Source organism: Cynocephalus volans, chromosome 14 (assembly GCF_027409185.1).
Source record: "Cynocephalus volans isolate mCynVol1 chromosome 14, mCynVol1.pri, whole genome shotgun sequence".
In the NCBI taxonomy this organism is placed as follows: Eukaryota; Metazoa; Chordata; class Mammalia; order Dermoptera; family Cynocephalidae; genus Cynocephalus; species Cynocephalus volans.
The window spans coordinates 97,987,883-98,004,030 of record NC_084473.1 but is presented as its reverse complement, the minus strand read 5'-3'; the positions used below and the strand labels follow the sequence as shown (position 1 = coordinate 98,004,030).

General features: G+C 55.6%; 1 protein-coding gene across 1 annotated transcript in view; it reads left to right on the top strand.

Moving 5' to 3' along the window:
- LOC134362665 (melanoma inhibitory activity protein 2-like) overlaps positions 1–15,230 on the top strand; it is a 67,315-nt gene extending 52,085 nt beyond the window's left edge. The window contains exons 12-17 of the mRNA XM_063077836.1: positions 820–866; positions 1,435–1,500; positions 1,616–1,696; positions 14,295–14,360; positions 14,476–14,556; positions 15,215–15,230. Of these exons, the coding sequence (XP_062933906.1) occupies positions 820–866; positions 1,435–1,500; positions 1,616–1,696; positions 14,295–14,360; positions 14,476–14,556; positions 15,215–15,230 (357 nt within the window). The remainder of the gene's footprint in view (positions 1–819; positions 867–1,434; positions 1,501–1,615; positions 1,697–14,294; positions 14,361–14,475; positions 14,557–15,214) is intronic.
- The last annotated feature ends 918 nt before the right edge of the window (positions 15,231–16,148 follow it).

The window sequence follows — 16,148 nt, the reverse complement described above, 5'->3', positions numbered from 1 at the left end:
TGGGAATTAATTACATTTTCCACAGTTCCCTTCCGTCTCTTCTTCCAGATTAGAATTGGCCAATAAAGAAACTTGCACAATATTGGAAACTGGAAATGAGGCAGTGGCCATAACCATCTGCAGATCTTTTCTCAGGCAGATTCAGAGACAGACAGAAGAAGAGGCCCGGGCCCATGTGGGTAAAAACCTCCAGCCGAGTCTGTGAAGTGACGTATCCCGAGGTTGTCCTGAGGGGAGTGCTTCCGTTTTTCTTTGTTCACGGATGTTCTCCTCAAACCAAAGCCATTTTTCTGGAAATTTTCTTCTCTAAAGCTTCTTGGCCTTTAAAAACCTAGTATTTGTCGTTGAGTTTTGGTGCAGCATCAAAGACCCTCCACAGTCATCTGAAGTGGCTGCTGAAGCACTTCTTCTGCAGTTAGTGTCCCTGTGAAGCTCAACTTGCTTCACGTTCTTCCACCAAAGCAACGTGTTGCCACAGATTCCTGCAGCAGCAGGTAGGAGAGTCCAGCTGCTCCTGAGGAGCGTCAGCGCTGCAGCGGCCTCCTCAGCGCTCCAGCGCTCCCGCTCCGCTGCAGCCACTGCCCCGCTAGAGCCGCTGCCCGCGTGCTCCCGATCCCACTGCAGCGTCGGCCCATTGGAGCTGCTGCCGCCAGCTCCCGCTCCCTATGCAGCCGCTGCCCCTTGCCAGCCTCTGCCCCTTTCCAGCCGCTGCCCCGCTGCAGCCGCTGCCCCGTTCAAGCTGCTGCCCTGCGCTCCCGATCCCGCTGCAGCCTCTGCCCTGTTTGAGCCGCTGCCCGCGCCCTTCCGATCCCGCTGCAGCCTGTGCCCCTCTCGGGCCTCTGGCCCTCTCGAGCAGCTTCCCCCACGTGGGCTCACTCTCCCGCTCCCGCCTCCGCCTTGGCCCAGCTCCAGCTATTGCCCGCGCCCTCCTGCTCCTGCTCCAGTCTCTGCTCCGCTAGGGCTGCTGCCCGCTTGCTTCCGATCCCGCTGCAGCTTTTGCCCTGCTGGAGCCGCTGCCCGCACGCTCCCGATCTCGCTGCAGCCTCTGCCCGGCTGGAGCCGCTGCCGGTGCGCTCCCGCTCCCCCTGCAGGCTCTGCCCGGCTCGAGCCGCTGCCTACGCGCTCCGGATCGCGCTGCAGGCTCTGCCTCTCTCGAGCGGCTGCCCGCGCGCTCCCGCACAAGCAGCAGCCTCGGCCCAGCTGGAGCCACTGCCCGCGCGGTCCCGATCCCGCTGCAGCCTCTGCCCCGCTCGAGCAGCTGCCCGCACGCTCCCGATCTCGCTGCAGCCTCTGCCCTGTTCGAGCCGCTGCCCGCGCGCTCCCGATCTCGCAGCAGCCTCTGCCCTGCTCGAGCCGCTGCCTGCGCGCTCCCGATCCCGCTGCAGCCTCTGCCCGGCTGGAGCCGCTGCCGGTGTGCTCCCGCTCCCCCTGAAGGTTCTGCCCGGCTCGAGCCACTGCCTACGCGCTCCGGATCGAGCTGCAGGCTCTGCACCGCTGGAGGTGCTGCCTGCGCGTTCCCGATCCCGCTGCAGCCTCTGCCCCTCTTGAGCCTCTGCCCCTCTCCCGCCGCTGCCCCCACGCTCACGCTCCCTCTCCCGCCTCCGCCTTTGCCCAGCGCCAGCTGTTGCCGGCGCCCTCCTGCTCCCGCTGCAGCCTCTGTCCCGCTCGAGCAGCTGCCTGTGCACTCCCGTCGCTGGTCAGCCTCTGCCTGGCTGGAGCCGCTGCCTGCGCGCTCCCGATCCCGCTGCAGCCTCTGCCCGGCTGGAGCCGCTGCCCACCCGCTCCTGATCCCGCTGCAGCCTCTGCCCCGCTCGAGCCGCTGGCTGCGCGCTCCCGCTCCCCCCGCAGGCTCTGCCCGGCTCGAGCCGCTGCCCACCCGCTCCTGATCCCGCTGCAGCCTCTGCCCCGCTCGAGCCGCTAGCTGCGCGCTCCCGCTCCCCCCGCAGACTCTGCCCGGCTCGAGCCGCTGCCCACCCGCTCCTGATCCCGCTGCAGCCTCTGCCCCTCTTGAGCCTCTGCCCCTCTCCAGCCTCTGCCCCCACGCTCACGCTCCCGCATCCGCCTTTGCCCAGCTCCAGCTGTTGCGCGCGCCCTCCTGCTCCCGCTCCAGCCTCTGTCCCGCTTGAGCAGCTGCCTGCGCACTCCCGATCGCTCTGCAGCCTCTGCACCGCTCAGCCGCTGCCCCTGCTCTCCCGATCTGGCAGCTGCCTCTGCCCTGCTCGAGCCGCTGCCTGCACGCTCCCGATCTCGCTCCAGCCTCTGCCAGGCTGGATCCGCTGCCCGCGCGCTCCCGATCTCGCTGTAGCCTCTGCCGTGCTCGAGCCGCTGCCTGCGCGCTCCCGATCCCGCTGCAGACTCTGCCCGGCTGGAGCCGCTGCCCGTGCGTTCCCGCTCCCCCTGCAGGCTCTGCCCGGCTGGAGCCACTGCCCACCAGCTCCTGATCCCGCTGCAGCCTCTGCCCCGCTAGAGCCGCTGCCTGCGCGCTCCCGATCGCGCTGCAGGCTCTGCACCGCTTGAGGCGCTGCCTGCGCGTTCCGTTCGCGCCTCAGCCTCTGCCCCGCTCCAGCTTCTGCCCGCACGTTAGCGCTCCAGCTCCCACAGCAGTCTTTGCCCAGCTCGAGATGTTTCCCACCCCCTCCTGCTCCCGCCCCACCGCAGCCTTTGCCCAGCTCCAGCTGTTGCCCACGCCCTCCCGCTCCCGCTGCAGCCTCTGCCCCGCTAGAGCCGCTGCCCGCCCACTCCCGATCTAGCTGCAGCCTCTGCCCTGTTCGAGCCGCTACCCTGGCGCTCCCGATCCCGCTGCAGCCTCTGCCCCTCTCGAGCCTCTGTCACTCTCCCGCCGCTGCCACCAGGCTCACGCTCCCGCTCCCGCCTCCGCCTTTGCCCAGCTCCAGCTGTTGCCCGCGCCCTCCTGCTCCCGCTCCAGCCTCTGTCCCGCTCCAGCCACTGCCTGCGCACTCCCGATCGCGCTGCAGCCTCTGCACCGCTCAGCCGCTGCCCCCGCTCTCCCGATCTGGCTGCAGCCTCTGCCCTGCTCCAGCCGCTGCCTGCGCGCTCCCGATCCCGCTGCAGCCTCTGCCCGGCTGGAGCCGCTGCCCGCTTGCTCCCGCTCCCGCCACAGCCTCTCCCCAGCCAGTGCGCCTAAAAGGAGGGCGGAGGTTCTGGATCCCAGGGAAAGAGAGCGAGAAATGCAATGACACTGGGTCTTGAGGCTGCACTTTCCTGTCCCTCAGCTCAGGTCCCGTCACGCTGTCCGAACACCTGTGTTTAAATCTGCTCTGATATCCAGAAACCTGCAGACCTCTATTTCCATGTCAGGGTAGAGAGGACCGTCTCATTCTTTTTTAAAGCGGCATCAATTATGATTTTACCATCATGTATTTACCCCGTGCCCCACGGGTGGACACTCAGGTTGTGTCCAGGTTGTGCTGTCCTACACAATGCTGCAGTGAGCATCCTGGTGTCCTTCAGAGATTTCTCTGGGTTTGGGCCTAGAGGTGACACTGATGGGACAAAGAATATCCACATGGAAAATACTGAAAGATAGGAGCAGATTATCTTCCAAAGGCTGTAGTTTTATTGCTACCAAGAGTATGTGAGGCAATTTTAAATTGAGTTGAACTGTGGATGTGTTGAGTCTAATCAAAATTCTAGTGTTCGTCTCTTGATTGTCTGAGGTATTGCGTCAGGCCTCTGGAGACAGGTGCGTGCATGAGATGACTCCTGGCTTCCAGCTGTCTACACCATGTGTAACATGGCTGTCTGATGACTCTGGCGGCCTGCGGTCCCACAGTCAACTTTGTCATTCTCTTCTCCCCATGAAAATACAGGTTGAGTACCCCTTATCCAAAATGCTTGGAAAGTATTTTGGATTTAGGATGTTTTCAGATTTGGGAATATTTGGAGAATACATTTGCAGAATGCTCCAATGAGCATTTCCTTTGAGTGTCATGTTAGAACTCAAAAAGTTTAGGAGTTTGGATTTTTGGATTAGAGACTCTTAACCTGTATATAAATATCCCAGACATTCTGTTTTCTACTATTCTTGGAGTTTCAGGTCCTCAAAGGAGCACAAAAATATTTTGCCAAACCACAGTTCTAATTTGTGATGTTTAAGATGTGGCTTTTGTATTTGCAAACTCGAATTGTTGTGCCAGACGCTCCAGGCTTGCCACCCAGCAAAAGGCCCCATGGAAGATTCTGCCAAACAAATGCCAGATGGGCCAAGGCATCCAAGGTCTCAGGTGACTGGCCAGGGCAGCTCCAGTTGTCCGAGTTGTGCTAAGAGAGGGTCGCCTGGTGGGCGAGAGCCTGCCCATGCTACCCGAAGGGGCAAGCAGTGTGAGTTAACATTTATTTATCGAGCTATGAGTATCAAGGGGGAAGCATGTTAAACGCTTTACAAGGATCAACCAAGAGACAGGACTTGTTGCTTATCTACCTGAGGGCTGAGAAACTAGGATGCAGAGACTGGATGTGGGCTGCTGAGCAAAGGCAACACTTACCCAAAGGAGTCAATGTATGATGGTGGCATTTCAGGACATAACTGAGTTCTCTGGAGTCAGCCTGAGGCCCTGCTCTGGGTGGTGGTGGCCAGTGTCCCTCCCCACCCTCTGGGCCTCCCATCTTACCTCCTAGCACTCTGTCTCTCTGAGCCTAAATGCCAGGGACCAAACCAGGAGGCTGGCAGCCAGCCTGGTCCACACCATGGGCCCCTCCTCCATGGTCCCAAATCCTTCCTTGCACTTTCTGGACAAGCATGGAGCAGTTAGCTTCCAACCCTCGTACAAACACTGATGATCACAGCCCCATGTGGGGAGGGAGGCCGGTGTGTGCAGTGAGATGACCCCGCCCAGCCCCTGACCTCTGCCCACATTGATGCCGCATTTAGAGAAGAGATGGCCTGACCCCTCACCCACACCGAGGGTACCAAGGAGTCAAGTGTTGAGGTTAGAGACGGGGATATCAGGGAGGTGAGCTGAGGCCAGAGGGTGAGGTGAGATGCCCTCGTTCACATCAAGCCAGAGGAAGAGGGCTTTAAAGAGAGCTTTAGGCTTTGAGGTGTCCTCCGCAGGTGGAGAAATCCAGTGGACTGATGCCTCACCCCCACCCCCACCCCAAAGTCTAGAGGGCAAGAGACAGGCTGGCTGCTTTGATGGCGGAGCTGAGGAGAGGGCCGACGGCCCAGGTGAGGGCCTCGTGTGAGAGAGTCGGCGTGGAATCTCACAGGCCCAGTCCCAGGAGGCAGCCTGGGCAGTGAACAGACGCAGGCCAAGAGAAGGTGGGGCTGCCGCTACCCGTCAGGGGCTCCTTGGTTCTCTGAGGCCCACACAAAATATTCTAGTCAGGGGGACAGTGGGGACCATGTCCGGGCTCTGAAGACCCTTGGAGATGCCGATGAGAGAAAGAGGTGTAGCTTTCAACCTCCGCCAAGCCCAGAGCACAGTTCAGCTGGGGGCTGACCACGCCTGCTGCCCGGCCGAGGCTTCCCACCCCACCAGGCCGGGGCAGCAGGAGCGGCCTCCACTTCAAAGCAGGGGACTTGACGATGACGTCAGGCCCTTTTTATTGTTGGGCCTGGACGTGAGCCGAGCGGTGCTGTGTGACGTGAAGTGGTGGAGACCACGGGTATTTCCCTACCAAGAAGCAGCCTGGGCCTGTCAGGTTTCCATCTGGCCGTGGGAGGACTGGCCAGCAGAAGAGGTTTCAAGGGCCAGAGGTGGACACAAATAAAGCTGCTTTAAGTGGTTTCCAGTTCCACAGCTGTGCTGGCTCAGTGTCCTGGTGACATCCCTGAGTTCTGTGGCATCCAGAGGAGGGCTTTGGGGGGGCAACAGGTGTTTATTGACCTTCTTTAAAGAGCGGGCACCACATGCATGGTGAGACGCACCCCCCTCCCAGAGGGGCCTTGGTCTCAGGCAGGGGCTCTTGGTGGGGCAGGGCCCAAACCCCGAGGGGGAATTTCTCTGTCTCTGCCCCTCAGCCAGGCCCAACAGTAGAAAGGGCCTGAGGGAAAGGTACGGAAGAGCTCCACCTGCCGGCTTGGGGTCCTGGGGAGGAGGGATTGAACTTGGGCCTGGAGTGGAGGGGGTCATGAGGAAGGTCCAGGAGACCCCAAGACTTGTGGGTGGGGCTTGCCAAGCCCCTCCCCTGCCTGGGATGAGAGTATAAGACCCTGGTCAGCTAACGCGTCTCATCACCGCCGCCTCCAGTGTGAAGTGCTCAGTAATTGCAACATAAGGAAACGCAGCCTTCATCCAGACTTGAAACGATTCCTTCCCTTTCCACTTCCAAACTGCCCTGCCCTCGGGCTCCTGCCACCGTGGGAGGAAAAGCACAGTTCCAACCCATCAGGCTCAAGCTCGTAGCTAACAGGGCAGGCACTCCTGCAACCTTCCTCCCCTTTTCTGGGTCTGATAGCTGCCAGAGACTCTTGCAAAACTGACTCTCTCGGGGAGTTTGCTAATGGCCACGTGCCCACAGCACGGCCACCGCTGAGGCCCATGCAAGGAGCCTACTCAGGCGTCCTCGATCCCCATTCCCTCCTGCCTGGGAAAGGACCCAGTGGCGGGGGGGGTGGTCATGGCAGGGGGCAGGAACGTTCACATCTGTGTTGCATGAGGGGAACCCCCCAGGTTGGCTGCTGCAGTGGGAGGTTCCCAAGGCCCCGGGGCCTGGGGGGCCCAGTGGGCAGGGCAGTCGTCCTGACCTGTTTGGTTGCACAGCTTGTTAACTTCGAAGAAAGCACCTCTGAGCAGTGGGAGGGTGACTCTCCAGAGGGCAGCACTGGTTTGGGGGTGGGCTTCTCTGGTCCTACCTTTTCAGTTCACACAGTAAGGAAGGCCAGGCCTGTCCTGGGCAGCGTGATCAGCAAGTCTCCAAGCTGACGTATGAAACATGGGTGTGTCATCGGTTGGGGTGCATCTTGACCGCCATGCTCGCTTTGGGATGAAAGGAACAGGCTTTATGTCCCGGCTTTGTCACTTTCTAGCCTGTGACTTGGGCAAACCCTTTTACTTTTCTGGGTCTCACTGTCATCATCCATAGAGTGAGATAAAGACACCTTCCTCCCAAGTCCACCGTGAAGACTCAAAACGCTCAGCGCGTCCCTGCTCCTGGAAGTGTGCTGGGAGCCAAAGGAGCAGGGCTGTCCTGGCCTTGAAAGGCCGAGGGGCTCCTGGGGAGCTGTGCCCTGACCTGAGGCTTGCCCCCCCTTTCCCCAGGGGGCAGGGTGGGCTGGGAGCTTGGGCCAGACACCTGGGCAGCTGCCTCCCCTCTGGAACAGTCCTCATTTTATTCCCCTGGGGTCCTGAAAGTTGGAACTAACTGGCTGGCTAAAAAAAAAAAAAAAAAAGGCAAAGGGCGAGCAAGTGCTTTGTGCGTGCTGCAAGGCAGGGTGTGTCTCAGGGATCTGTTTCCATGGGAACCAGCGGCACAGGCTGGCTCCTATGGGCACCAAAAAGAGAAACTTGGCAGAGGTTTCAGGCACCTGAAGTGGGATTCATGCCAGGGATACAAGGATGGTTCAACATATGAAAGTCAATAAAGGTGATACAATAAATGTAACGGTCATGTGGCCAGTATGAATCTGGCCATCACAGCTTGGGCATGAACGGTGACAATCAGCCTTGCATCCCGTGAATATTCATAACCAATAAAATTGGGGGAAAAAAAGAATAAATGGGTACAGGAGATCTTATTGGTGTGGTGAAAATGTTCTAAAACTGATTTGTGGTGATGGCTGCACAACTTGATGAACTTACTAGAACTCATTGAATTGCATACCTGAAATGGGTGGATTACAAGGTATCTAAAATATTCCTCAATAAAGTGTTTTTTAAACAAAGAGCATTTCACTGACATCCAGCAGATCCCGAAATACAGCACACTTCTGCCACTAAATAGCTAAACAGCCCTGGACAAGTAGTGCACTTACTGTAGACCTTTGCTTCATTACCTATAAAGAAAGCGTTGGGCCAGCTGAAGCCCAGAGTGTCTCAGGCCTCTTCCCGTTGCCACATTCTGCGGCTATTTTGGCAAAGTTAGTCCAAAGAAAACACTTTCGTTCCTTGGCAGATATCTAAGGAAGGATGCTCCTCTGAAAGAAATTAAAATCGCAAAATTTCCTTTAAAAAATTGCCAAAGGAAAAGTTGATCTCCTAGAAGTAGCAGACTAGTGGTCACTAGAGGCTGGGAAGGGTAGGGCGAGGAGGGGAAAGGCAGAGGTTACAGATACAAAGTTGCAGCTGGACAGGAGGAACTATTTGTACTGATCTACAGCTTTGTAAGGTGGCTAGAGTCAGCACACATTTATTAGATAATTTCAAATAGCTAAAAGCGAGGATTTTGAATTTTCCCAGCACAAAGAAATGACAAATATTTGAGTGATGAGTATGCTGATTACCCAGATTTCATCATTATAAACATGGATTCAAATCCAGCGGTGGCCCGGCCAAAACCAAGCCGAGGTGGGGGTGGCTAGGACAGCGTGTGTCACAGGCTCGCGCGGGGCAGGCTCCGGAACCGCGTGGCGGAAGTGACGTCACAAAGGGGCCTGGTTACCATGGTGCGCGTGGGGGACGCCTGAGGCCGGTGGGCGCCAGTGCTCCCCGGCTCCCCTCAAGGCCGGCAGCGCTGCTCTGTGTCTGCTGCTGTCGCCGGGGCCGGTTCGCGTTCCCGACAGAACGCAGAGCTGTCTCAGCTGCTGGTTGTGGCCCGGCCAGGCCGTGGCTACTGTGGCCACAGCCAGAGCAGCCTCGGCGCCATGGAGGTGCCCGGGGCTGCCCCTCAGCCGTACTTGGGGCTGGTCCTGGGAAAGCTGTGCAGGACTGTGGCAGCATTGCCTGAAGACCTGAGACCGGGCCCTGCTTTTCCGTGGGAACTGGTGACATGTGCGGCTCTTACTGGATTGTTGATTCTCTTGTTTTTGTGGAGAAGTGTTCGATCGGTGAGAAGCCGGCTTTATGTAAGAAGAGAGAAAAAGCTTGCTGAAAAGCTTTCTGGACTAATTGAAGAAAAATGTAAACTACTTGACAAACTTTGCGTTGTTCAAGAGGAGTATGAAGGCTTGGAGTCAGCTGTGAAGGATGCCAGCTTTGAGAAGGGGTCAACAGAAGCTCAAAGCTTGGAGGCAACCTATGAAAAGCTGAGCAGCTCCAAATCTAAACTTGAGGATGAAATAGTCTTTCTAGCCAAAGAATTAAAGGAACAGAAATCTAAACATTGTGAGCAAGATGAATTGATGGCGGACATTTCAAAGAGGATACAGTCCCTAGAAGATGAATCGAAATCCATCCAGTCACAAGTAGCTGAAGCCAAACTAATCTGCAAAATATTTCAAATGAATGAAGAACGTCTGAAGGTGGCAATAAAAGACGCCTTGAATGAAAATTCCCAACTTCAGGAAAGCCAGAAACAGCTTTTACAAGAAGCGGAAGTATTGAAAGAACAAGTGAGTGAACTTAATAAACAGAAAATACTATTTGAAAACTCCAAAGTCCAGGCAGAACGAGTTCTGAGTGATAAAGAAAATCACATCCAGTCTCTGGCTGAACGCTTGCTCAAGATGACAGACTGGGCTGCTGTGCTTGGAGAAGACATGATGGCTGATGACTTGGAATTGGAGATGAAGAGTGAATCACAAAAGGGTGCTCGCTTAGATGATCTGCCAAAAGGAGCTTTGAAGAAACTGATTCACGCTGCTAAGTTAAATGCTTCTTTCAAAACCCTAGAAGGAGAAAGAAACCAAATTTACACTGAGTTGTCTGAAGTAGATAAAACAAAGGAAGAGCTTATAGAGCATATTACAAATCTCCAGACTGAACAAGCATCTTTACAGTCAGAAAACACACAGTTGGAAAGTGAAAATCAGAAGCTTCAGCAGAAACTTAAAGTAATGACTGAACTGTATCAAGAAAATGGAATGAATCTCCACAGGAAGTTAATAGCAGAGGAAAAGGACCGGTTAGAGAAGGAGGAGAAACTTTCCAAAGTAGAAGAGAAGGTGAGCCATGCAGCTGAGGAACTGGAGACCTACAGAAGGAGAGCCAGAGATGCGGAAGAAGAATTGGAGAGAAGCGTTCGTTCTTATCAAGGGCAGATGACTTCCTATGAGAAAGAAGCGCGTGGCAGCTGGGTGGCAGCTGAGACTGCTGAAAGACACCTCAGGTATTTAAGGAAAGTAAATGTTTCCAAGAGACAAAAATTAGCTGAAAAAGAGTGTAAATTTGAACTTTTCAAAAAAGATCCTTATGTAGTTGATGTTCCAAAGACAGCATTTGGCGGAGAGCATTCCCCATGTGGTGCCTCACCAGTGGGTCGACCTTCAACCGAAACGAGAGCTTTTCTCTCTCCACTCAGACTCGCACCTTTGACTCCAGGGCGAGGAGGAGGAAGAGGCTCAAGAGGCCCAGAGAATACTCTGGATCACCAGATGACCAATGAAAGAGGAGAATCGGGCTGTGATAGGTTAACCGATTCTCATGGAGCACCTTCTGGGTTCCTGTCACCTCCGTGGGAACAGCACCGGAGGATGAGGATCCCTCCACCAGGCCACCCATGTTCTGATCCAGCTCTTCTTCCACGAAGGCAAGACGGATTTGATCCTGATCCTGGTGGACCGTCTGGCCCAGCAGAACTCAAAAGTTTCAATCTGCCTTCTTTGGATAAAGTGGATGGGCCAAAGCCCTCACAAACGGAATCCAGCAGAAATGATACCAAAGATGACCTTGGTAATGTAAATGGGCCTCATTCATCTGTGCCTGCTGAAAGGGAAGCAAGTGGCCCTGGCTTTGCTCCTCCACCTTTTCCTGCAATCAGAGGTCCATTGTTTCCAGTGGATAGGAGGGGTCCATTCATGAGAAGAGAACCTCCTTTTCCTCCACCTCCTCCAGGAAGCATGTATGGAGCTCCTCAAAATTATTATCTACCAAGGGATTTCCCTGTGCAGCCACCACCTCCATCTGGGTTCCTGTCACCTCCGTGGGAACAACACCGAAGGATGATGATTCCTCCACCAGGCCACCCATGTTCTGATCCAGCTCTTCTTCCACGAAGGCAAGACGGATTTGATCCTGATCCTGGTGGACCGTCTGGCCCAGCAGAACTCAGAAGTTTCAATCTGCCTTCTTTGGATAAAGTGGATGGGCCAAAGCCCTCACAAACGGAATCCAGCAGAAATGATACCAAAGATGACCTTGGTAATGTCAATGTGCCTCATTCATCTGTGCCTGCTGAAAGGGAAGCAAGTGGCCCTGGCTTTGCTCCTCCACCTTTTCCTGCAATCAGAGGTCCATTGTTTCCAGTGGATAGGAGGGGTCCATTCATGAGAAGAGAACCTCCTTTTCCTCCACCTCCTCCAGGAAGCATGTATGGAGCTCCTCAAAATTATTTTCTACCAAGGGATTTCTCTGTCCAGCCACCACCTCCATTTGCAATGAGAAATGTCTATTCACTGAGGGGATTTCCTCCTTATGTTCCTCTAGGAGCTGGATTTTCACCGCCACCCCCACATTCTGAAAGTAGGGGTGAGTTCCCTTCAGGGTCGATTCCGTGCTCAAATGAGCCTGCTCCTGAAATCCAGAAGCACAGCAAGAAACCTGATGATATTTTTGGTCTCTCTTCATAAATCGTTTTGACTTATCTTTCATTTTCAGTTTAAGTAACTACATTTTTTGCTCAAATTGAAGCTTAATGGAATTATAATTCTCAGGATACTATTTTGTAAATAAAGATGATTTAAATATGAATTTCATGAGTAAATTATTTCCATTTTATTTTATCCTAGATTGTATAATTATTTTAATTTGATTAACTAACCCACTATTACATAAACAATAATGGGAAATTTATTTAGGTAATCTTGCAGTTGGGGATGTTTTAAACTCCAAGGGCTGTGTCTTTATGCCCAGAACTGTATTTACTACGGTGCTAGACACATGTGAAAGTAAATTTATGCTTAATTAAATTTTCATTGATTTAAAGACTTGTTTGGTATTGATAATAATAATAAAATCAGCTAGGTTTTTAATTAAAAAAATCACAATGTACCCCATAAATATGTACAGTTATTAGGTGTCCGTTAAAAATAATAATAATCTTTTAAAATTACCAGAAGAAATTGTGGATCTAAGACCCTTCAAGACCCTCTATTTATAAAACCTTGCTGTCGATGGATATTTTTATGCTCTTAAAACATGAACTCTAAGCCTCTGTCCATACTGCAATGAAAAAGTCTGTGGTGAGAAGATATGATAAGAAGATGAAGCATATTATTAACCAGTGTTTATGTGTTTCATAGACCTTGACTATCTAGAAAGAAACCTGTAAGGAGGGTATAATGATGCTTCTATGGTTCTAATTTAAATTTTTTATGAATAGAAAACAGTGAGCACTGTATACAGGTAAAAAGCCACATAACATCCTGCATGTATGGGTATCTGAGAACTTCAAAATGTTTGTGGAAAAATAGAATTGAAAGATAATATGAATCTTCCCTGAGCTTTTTGAAGTGCCGCCGTACATGGAGATGTGTGTATTATATATTTATGCATGTGTGTGTGTAATTGACAGTTAACGTTTTTCTGATGATAAAAATAATACATTACTGCTAATTTTTGCTTGAAATATCTGAAGGATATGCACCAGTCAATCTTTAGGTTAAAATTAAGGATGATTTCCATGTGACCGCAACGTTAAGAACTTTAATCCTTGGGGAAAAAAAAAAATCATTCAACTGTATAGCGCCTATATGGGTGGTATGCATTAACAAAATAAATGAGATTTTCTTCTCATTTTTTGCAAAAAAAAATTTTTTTTTGTAAAATAGGGGAAATTCTCTAGAAAATTCTTTGATATTTCTTATCTAGAAAATAATTTGGTAAGTCTCATATTTATGCCTTAGAAAAAAGACAGTATGTGGCATTACACTCTGGTGCTTTGTACTCTGTCAGTGCAGCTAAGCTGGGAATTAATTACATTTTCCACAGTTCCCTTCCGTCTCTTCTTCCAGATTAGAATTGGCCAATAAAGAAACTTGCACAATATTGGAAACTGGAAATGAGGCAGTGGCCATAACCATCTGCAGATCTTTTCTCAGGCAGATTCAGAGACAGACAGAAGAAGAGGCCCGGGCCCATGTGGGTAAAAACCTCCAGCCGAGTCTGTGAAGTGACGTATCCCGAGGTTGTCCTGAGGGGAGTGCTTCCGTTTTTCTTTGTTCACGGATGTTCTCCTCAAACCCAAGCCTTTTTTCTGGAAATTTTCTTCTCTAAAGCTTCTTGGCCTTTAAAAACCTAGTATTTGTCGTTGAGTTTTGGTGCAGCATCAAAGACCCTCCACAGTCATCTGAAGTGGCTGCTGAAGCACTTCTTCTGCAGTTAGTGTCTCTGTGAAGCTCAAGTTGCTTCACGTTCTTCCTCCAAAGCAACGTGTTGCCACAGATTCCTGCAGCAGCAGGTAGGAGAGTCCAGCTGCTCCTGAGGAGCGTCAGCGCTGCAGCGGCCTCCTCAGCGCTCCAGCGCTCCCGCTCCGCTGCAGCCACTGCCCCGCTAGAGCCGCTGCCCGCGTGCTCCCGATCCCACTGCAGCGTCGGCCCATTGGAGCTGCTGCCGCCAGCTCCCGCTCCCTATGCAGCCGCTGCCCCTTGCCAGCCTCTGCCCCTTTCCAGCCGCTGCCCCGCTGCAGCCGCTGCCCCGTTCGAGCTGCTGCCCTGCGCTCCCGATCGCGCTGCAGCCTCTGCCTGGCTCGAGTCGCTGCCCTGGCGCTCCCGATCCCGCTGCAGCCTCTGCCCTGTTTGAGCCGCTGCCCGCGCCCTTCCGATCCCGCTGCAGCCTGTGCCCCTCTCGAGCCTCTGGCCCTCTCGAGCAGCTTCCCCCACGTGGGCTCACTCTCCCGCTCCCGCCTCCGCCTTGGCCCAGCTCCAGCTATTGCCTGCGCCCTCCTGCTCCTGCTCCAGTCTCTGCTCCGCTAGAGCTGCTGCCCGCTTGCTTCCGATCCCGCTGCAGGTTTTGCCCTGCTGGAGCCGCTGCCCGCGCTCACGATCCCGCTGCAGCCTCTGCCTCTCTCGAGCGGCTGCCCGCGCGCTCCCGCACCAGAAGCAGCCTCTGCCCAGCTGGAGCAACTACCCGCGCGGTCCCGATCCCGCTGCAGCCTCTGCCCCGCTCGAGCAGCTGACCGCACTCTCCCGATCTCGCTGCAGCCTCTGCCCTGTTCGAGCCGCTGCCCGCGCGCTCCCGATCTCGCAGCAGCCTCTGCCCTGCTGGAGCCGCTGCCGGTGCGCTCCGCTCCCCCTGCAGGCTCTGCCCGGCTCGAGCTGCTGCCTACACGCTCCGGATCGCGCTGCAGGCTCTGCACCGCTGGAGGTGCTGCCTGCGCGTTCCCGATCCCGCTGCAGCCTCTGCCCCTCTTGAGCCTCTGCCCCTCTCCCGCCGCTGCCCCCACGCTCACGCTCCCTCTCCCGCCTCCGCCTTTGCCTAGCGGCAGCTGTTGCCGGCGCCCTCCTGCTCCCGCTGCTGCCTCTGTCCCGCTCGAGCAGCTGCCTGTGCACTCCCGTCGCTGGTCAGCCTCTGCCTGGCTGGAGCCGCTGCCTGCGCGCTCCCGATCCCGCTGCAGCCTCTGCCCGGCTGGAGCCGCTGCCCACCCGCTCCTGATCCCGCTGCAGCCTCTGCCCCGCTCGAGCCGCTGCCTTCGCTCTCCCGATCCCGCTGCAGCCTCTGCCCCTCTTGAGCCTCTGCCCCTCTCCCGCCGCTGCCCCCAAGCTCACGCTCCCGCATCCGCCTTTGCCCAGCTCCAGCTGTTGCGCGCGCCCTCCTGCTCCCGCTCCAGCCTCTGTCCCGCTTGAGCAGCTGCCTGCGCACTCCCGATCGCTCTGCAGCCTCTGCACCGCTCAGCCGCTGCCCCCGCTCTCCCGATCTGGCAGCTGCCTCTGCCCTGCTCGAGCCGCTGCCTGCACGCTCCCGATCTCGCTCCAGCCTCTGCCCGGCTGGATCCGCTGCCCGCGCGCTCCCGATCTCGCTGTAGCCTCTGCCGTGCTCGAGCCGCTGCCTGCGCGCTCCCGATCCCGCTGCAGACTCTGCCCGGCTGGAGCCGCTGCCCGTGCGTTCCCGCTCCCGCTGCAGGCTCTGCCCGGCTGGAGCCACTGCCCACCAGCTCCTGATCCCGCTGCAGCCTCTGCCCCGCTAGAGCCGCTGCCTGTGCGCTCCCGATCGCGCTGCAGGCTCTGCACCGCTTGAGGCGCTGCCTGCGCGTTCCGTTCGCGCCTCAGCCTCTGCCCCGCTCCAGCTTCTGCCCGCACGTTAGCGCTCCAGCTCCCACAGCAGTCTTTGCCCAGCTCGAGATGTTTCCCACCCCCTCCTGCTCCCGCCCCACCGCAGCCTTTGCCCAGCTCCAGCTGTTGCCCACGCCCTCCCGCTCCCGCTGCAGCCTCTGCCCCGCTAGAGCCGCTGCCCGCCCACTCCAGATCTAGCTGCAGCCTCTGCCCTGTTCGAGCCGCTGCCCTGGCGCTCCCGATCCCGCTGCAGCCTCTGCCCCTCTCGAGCCTCTGTCCCTCTCCCGCCGCTGCCCCCAGGCTCACGCTCCCGCTCCCGCCTCCGCCTTTGCCCAGCTCCAGCTGTTGCCCGCGCCCTCCTGCTCCCGCTCCAGCCTCTGTCCCGCTCCAGCCACTGCCTGCGCACTCCCGATCGCGCTGCAGCCTCTGCACCGCTCAGCCGCTGCCCCCGCTCTCCCGATCTGGCTGCAGCCTCTGCCCTGCTCCAGCCGCTGCCTGCGCGCTCCCGATCCCGCTGCAGCCTCTGCCCGGCTGGAGCCGCTGCCCGCTTGCTCCCGCTCCCGCCACAGCCTCTCCCCAGCCAGTGCGCCTAAAAGGAGGGCGGAGGTTCTGGATCCCAGGGAAAGAGAGCGAGAAATGCAATGACACTGGGTCTTGAGGCTGCACTTTCCTGTCCCTCAGCTCAGGTCCCGTCACGCTGTCCGAACACCTGTGTTTAAATCTGCTCTGATATCCAGAAACCTGCAGACCTCTATTTCCATGTCAGGGTAGAGAGGACCGTCTCATTCTTTTTTAAAGCGGCATCAATTATGATTTTACCATCATGTATTTACCCCGTGCCCCACGGGTGGACACTCAGGTTGTGTCCAGGTTGTGCTGTCCT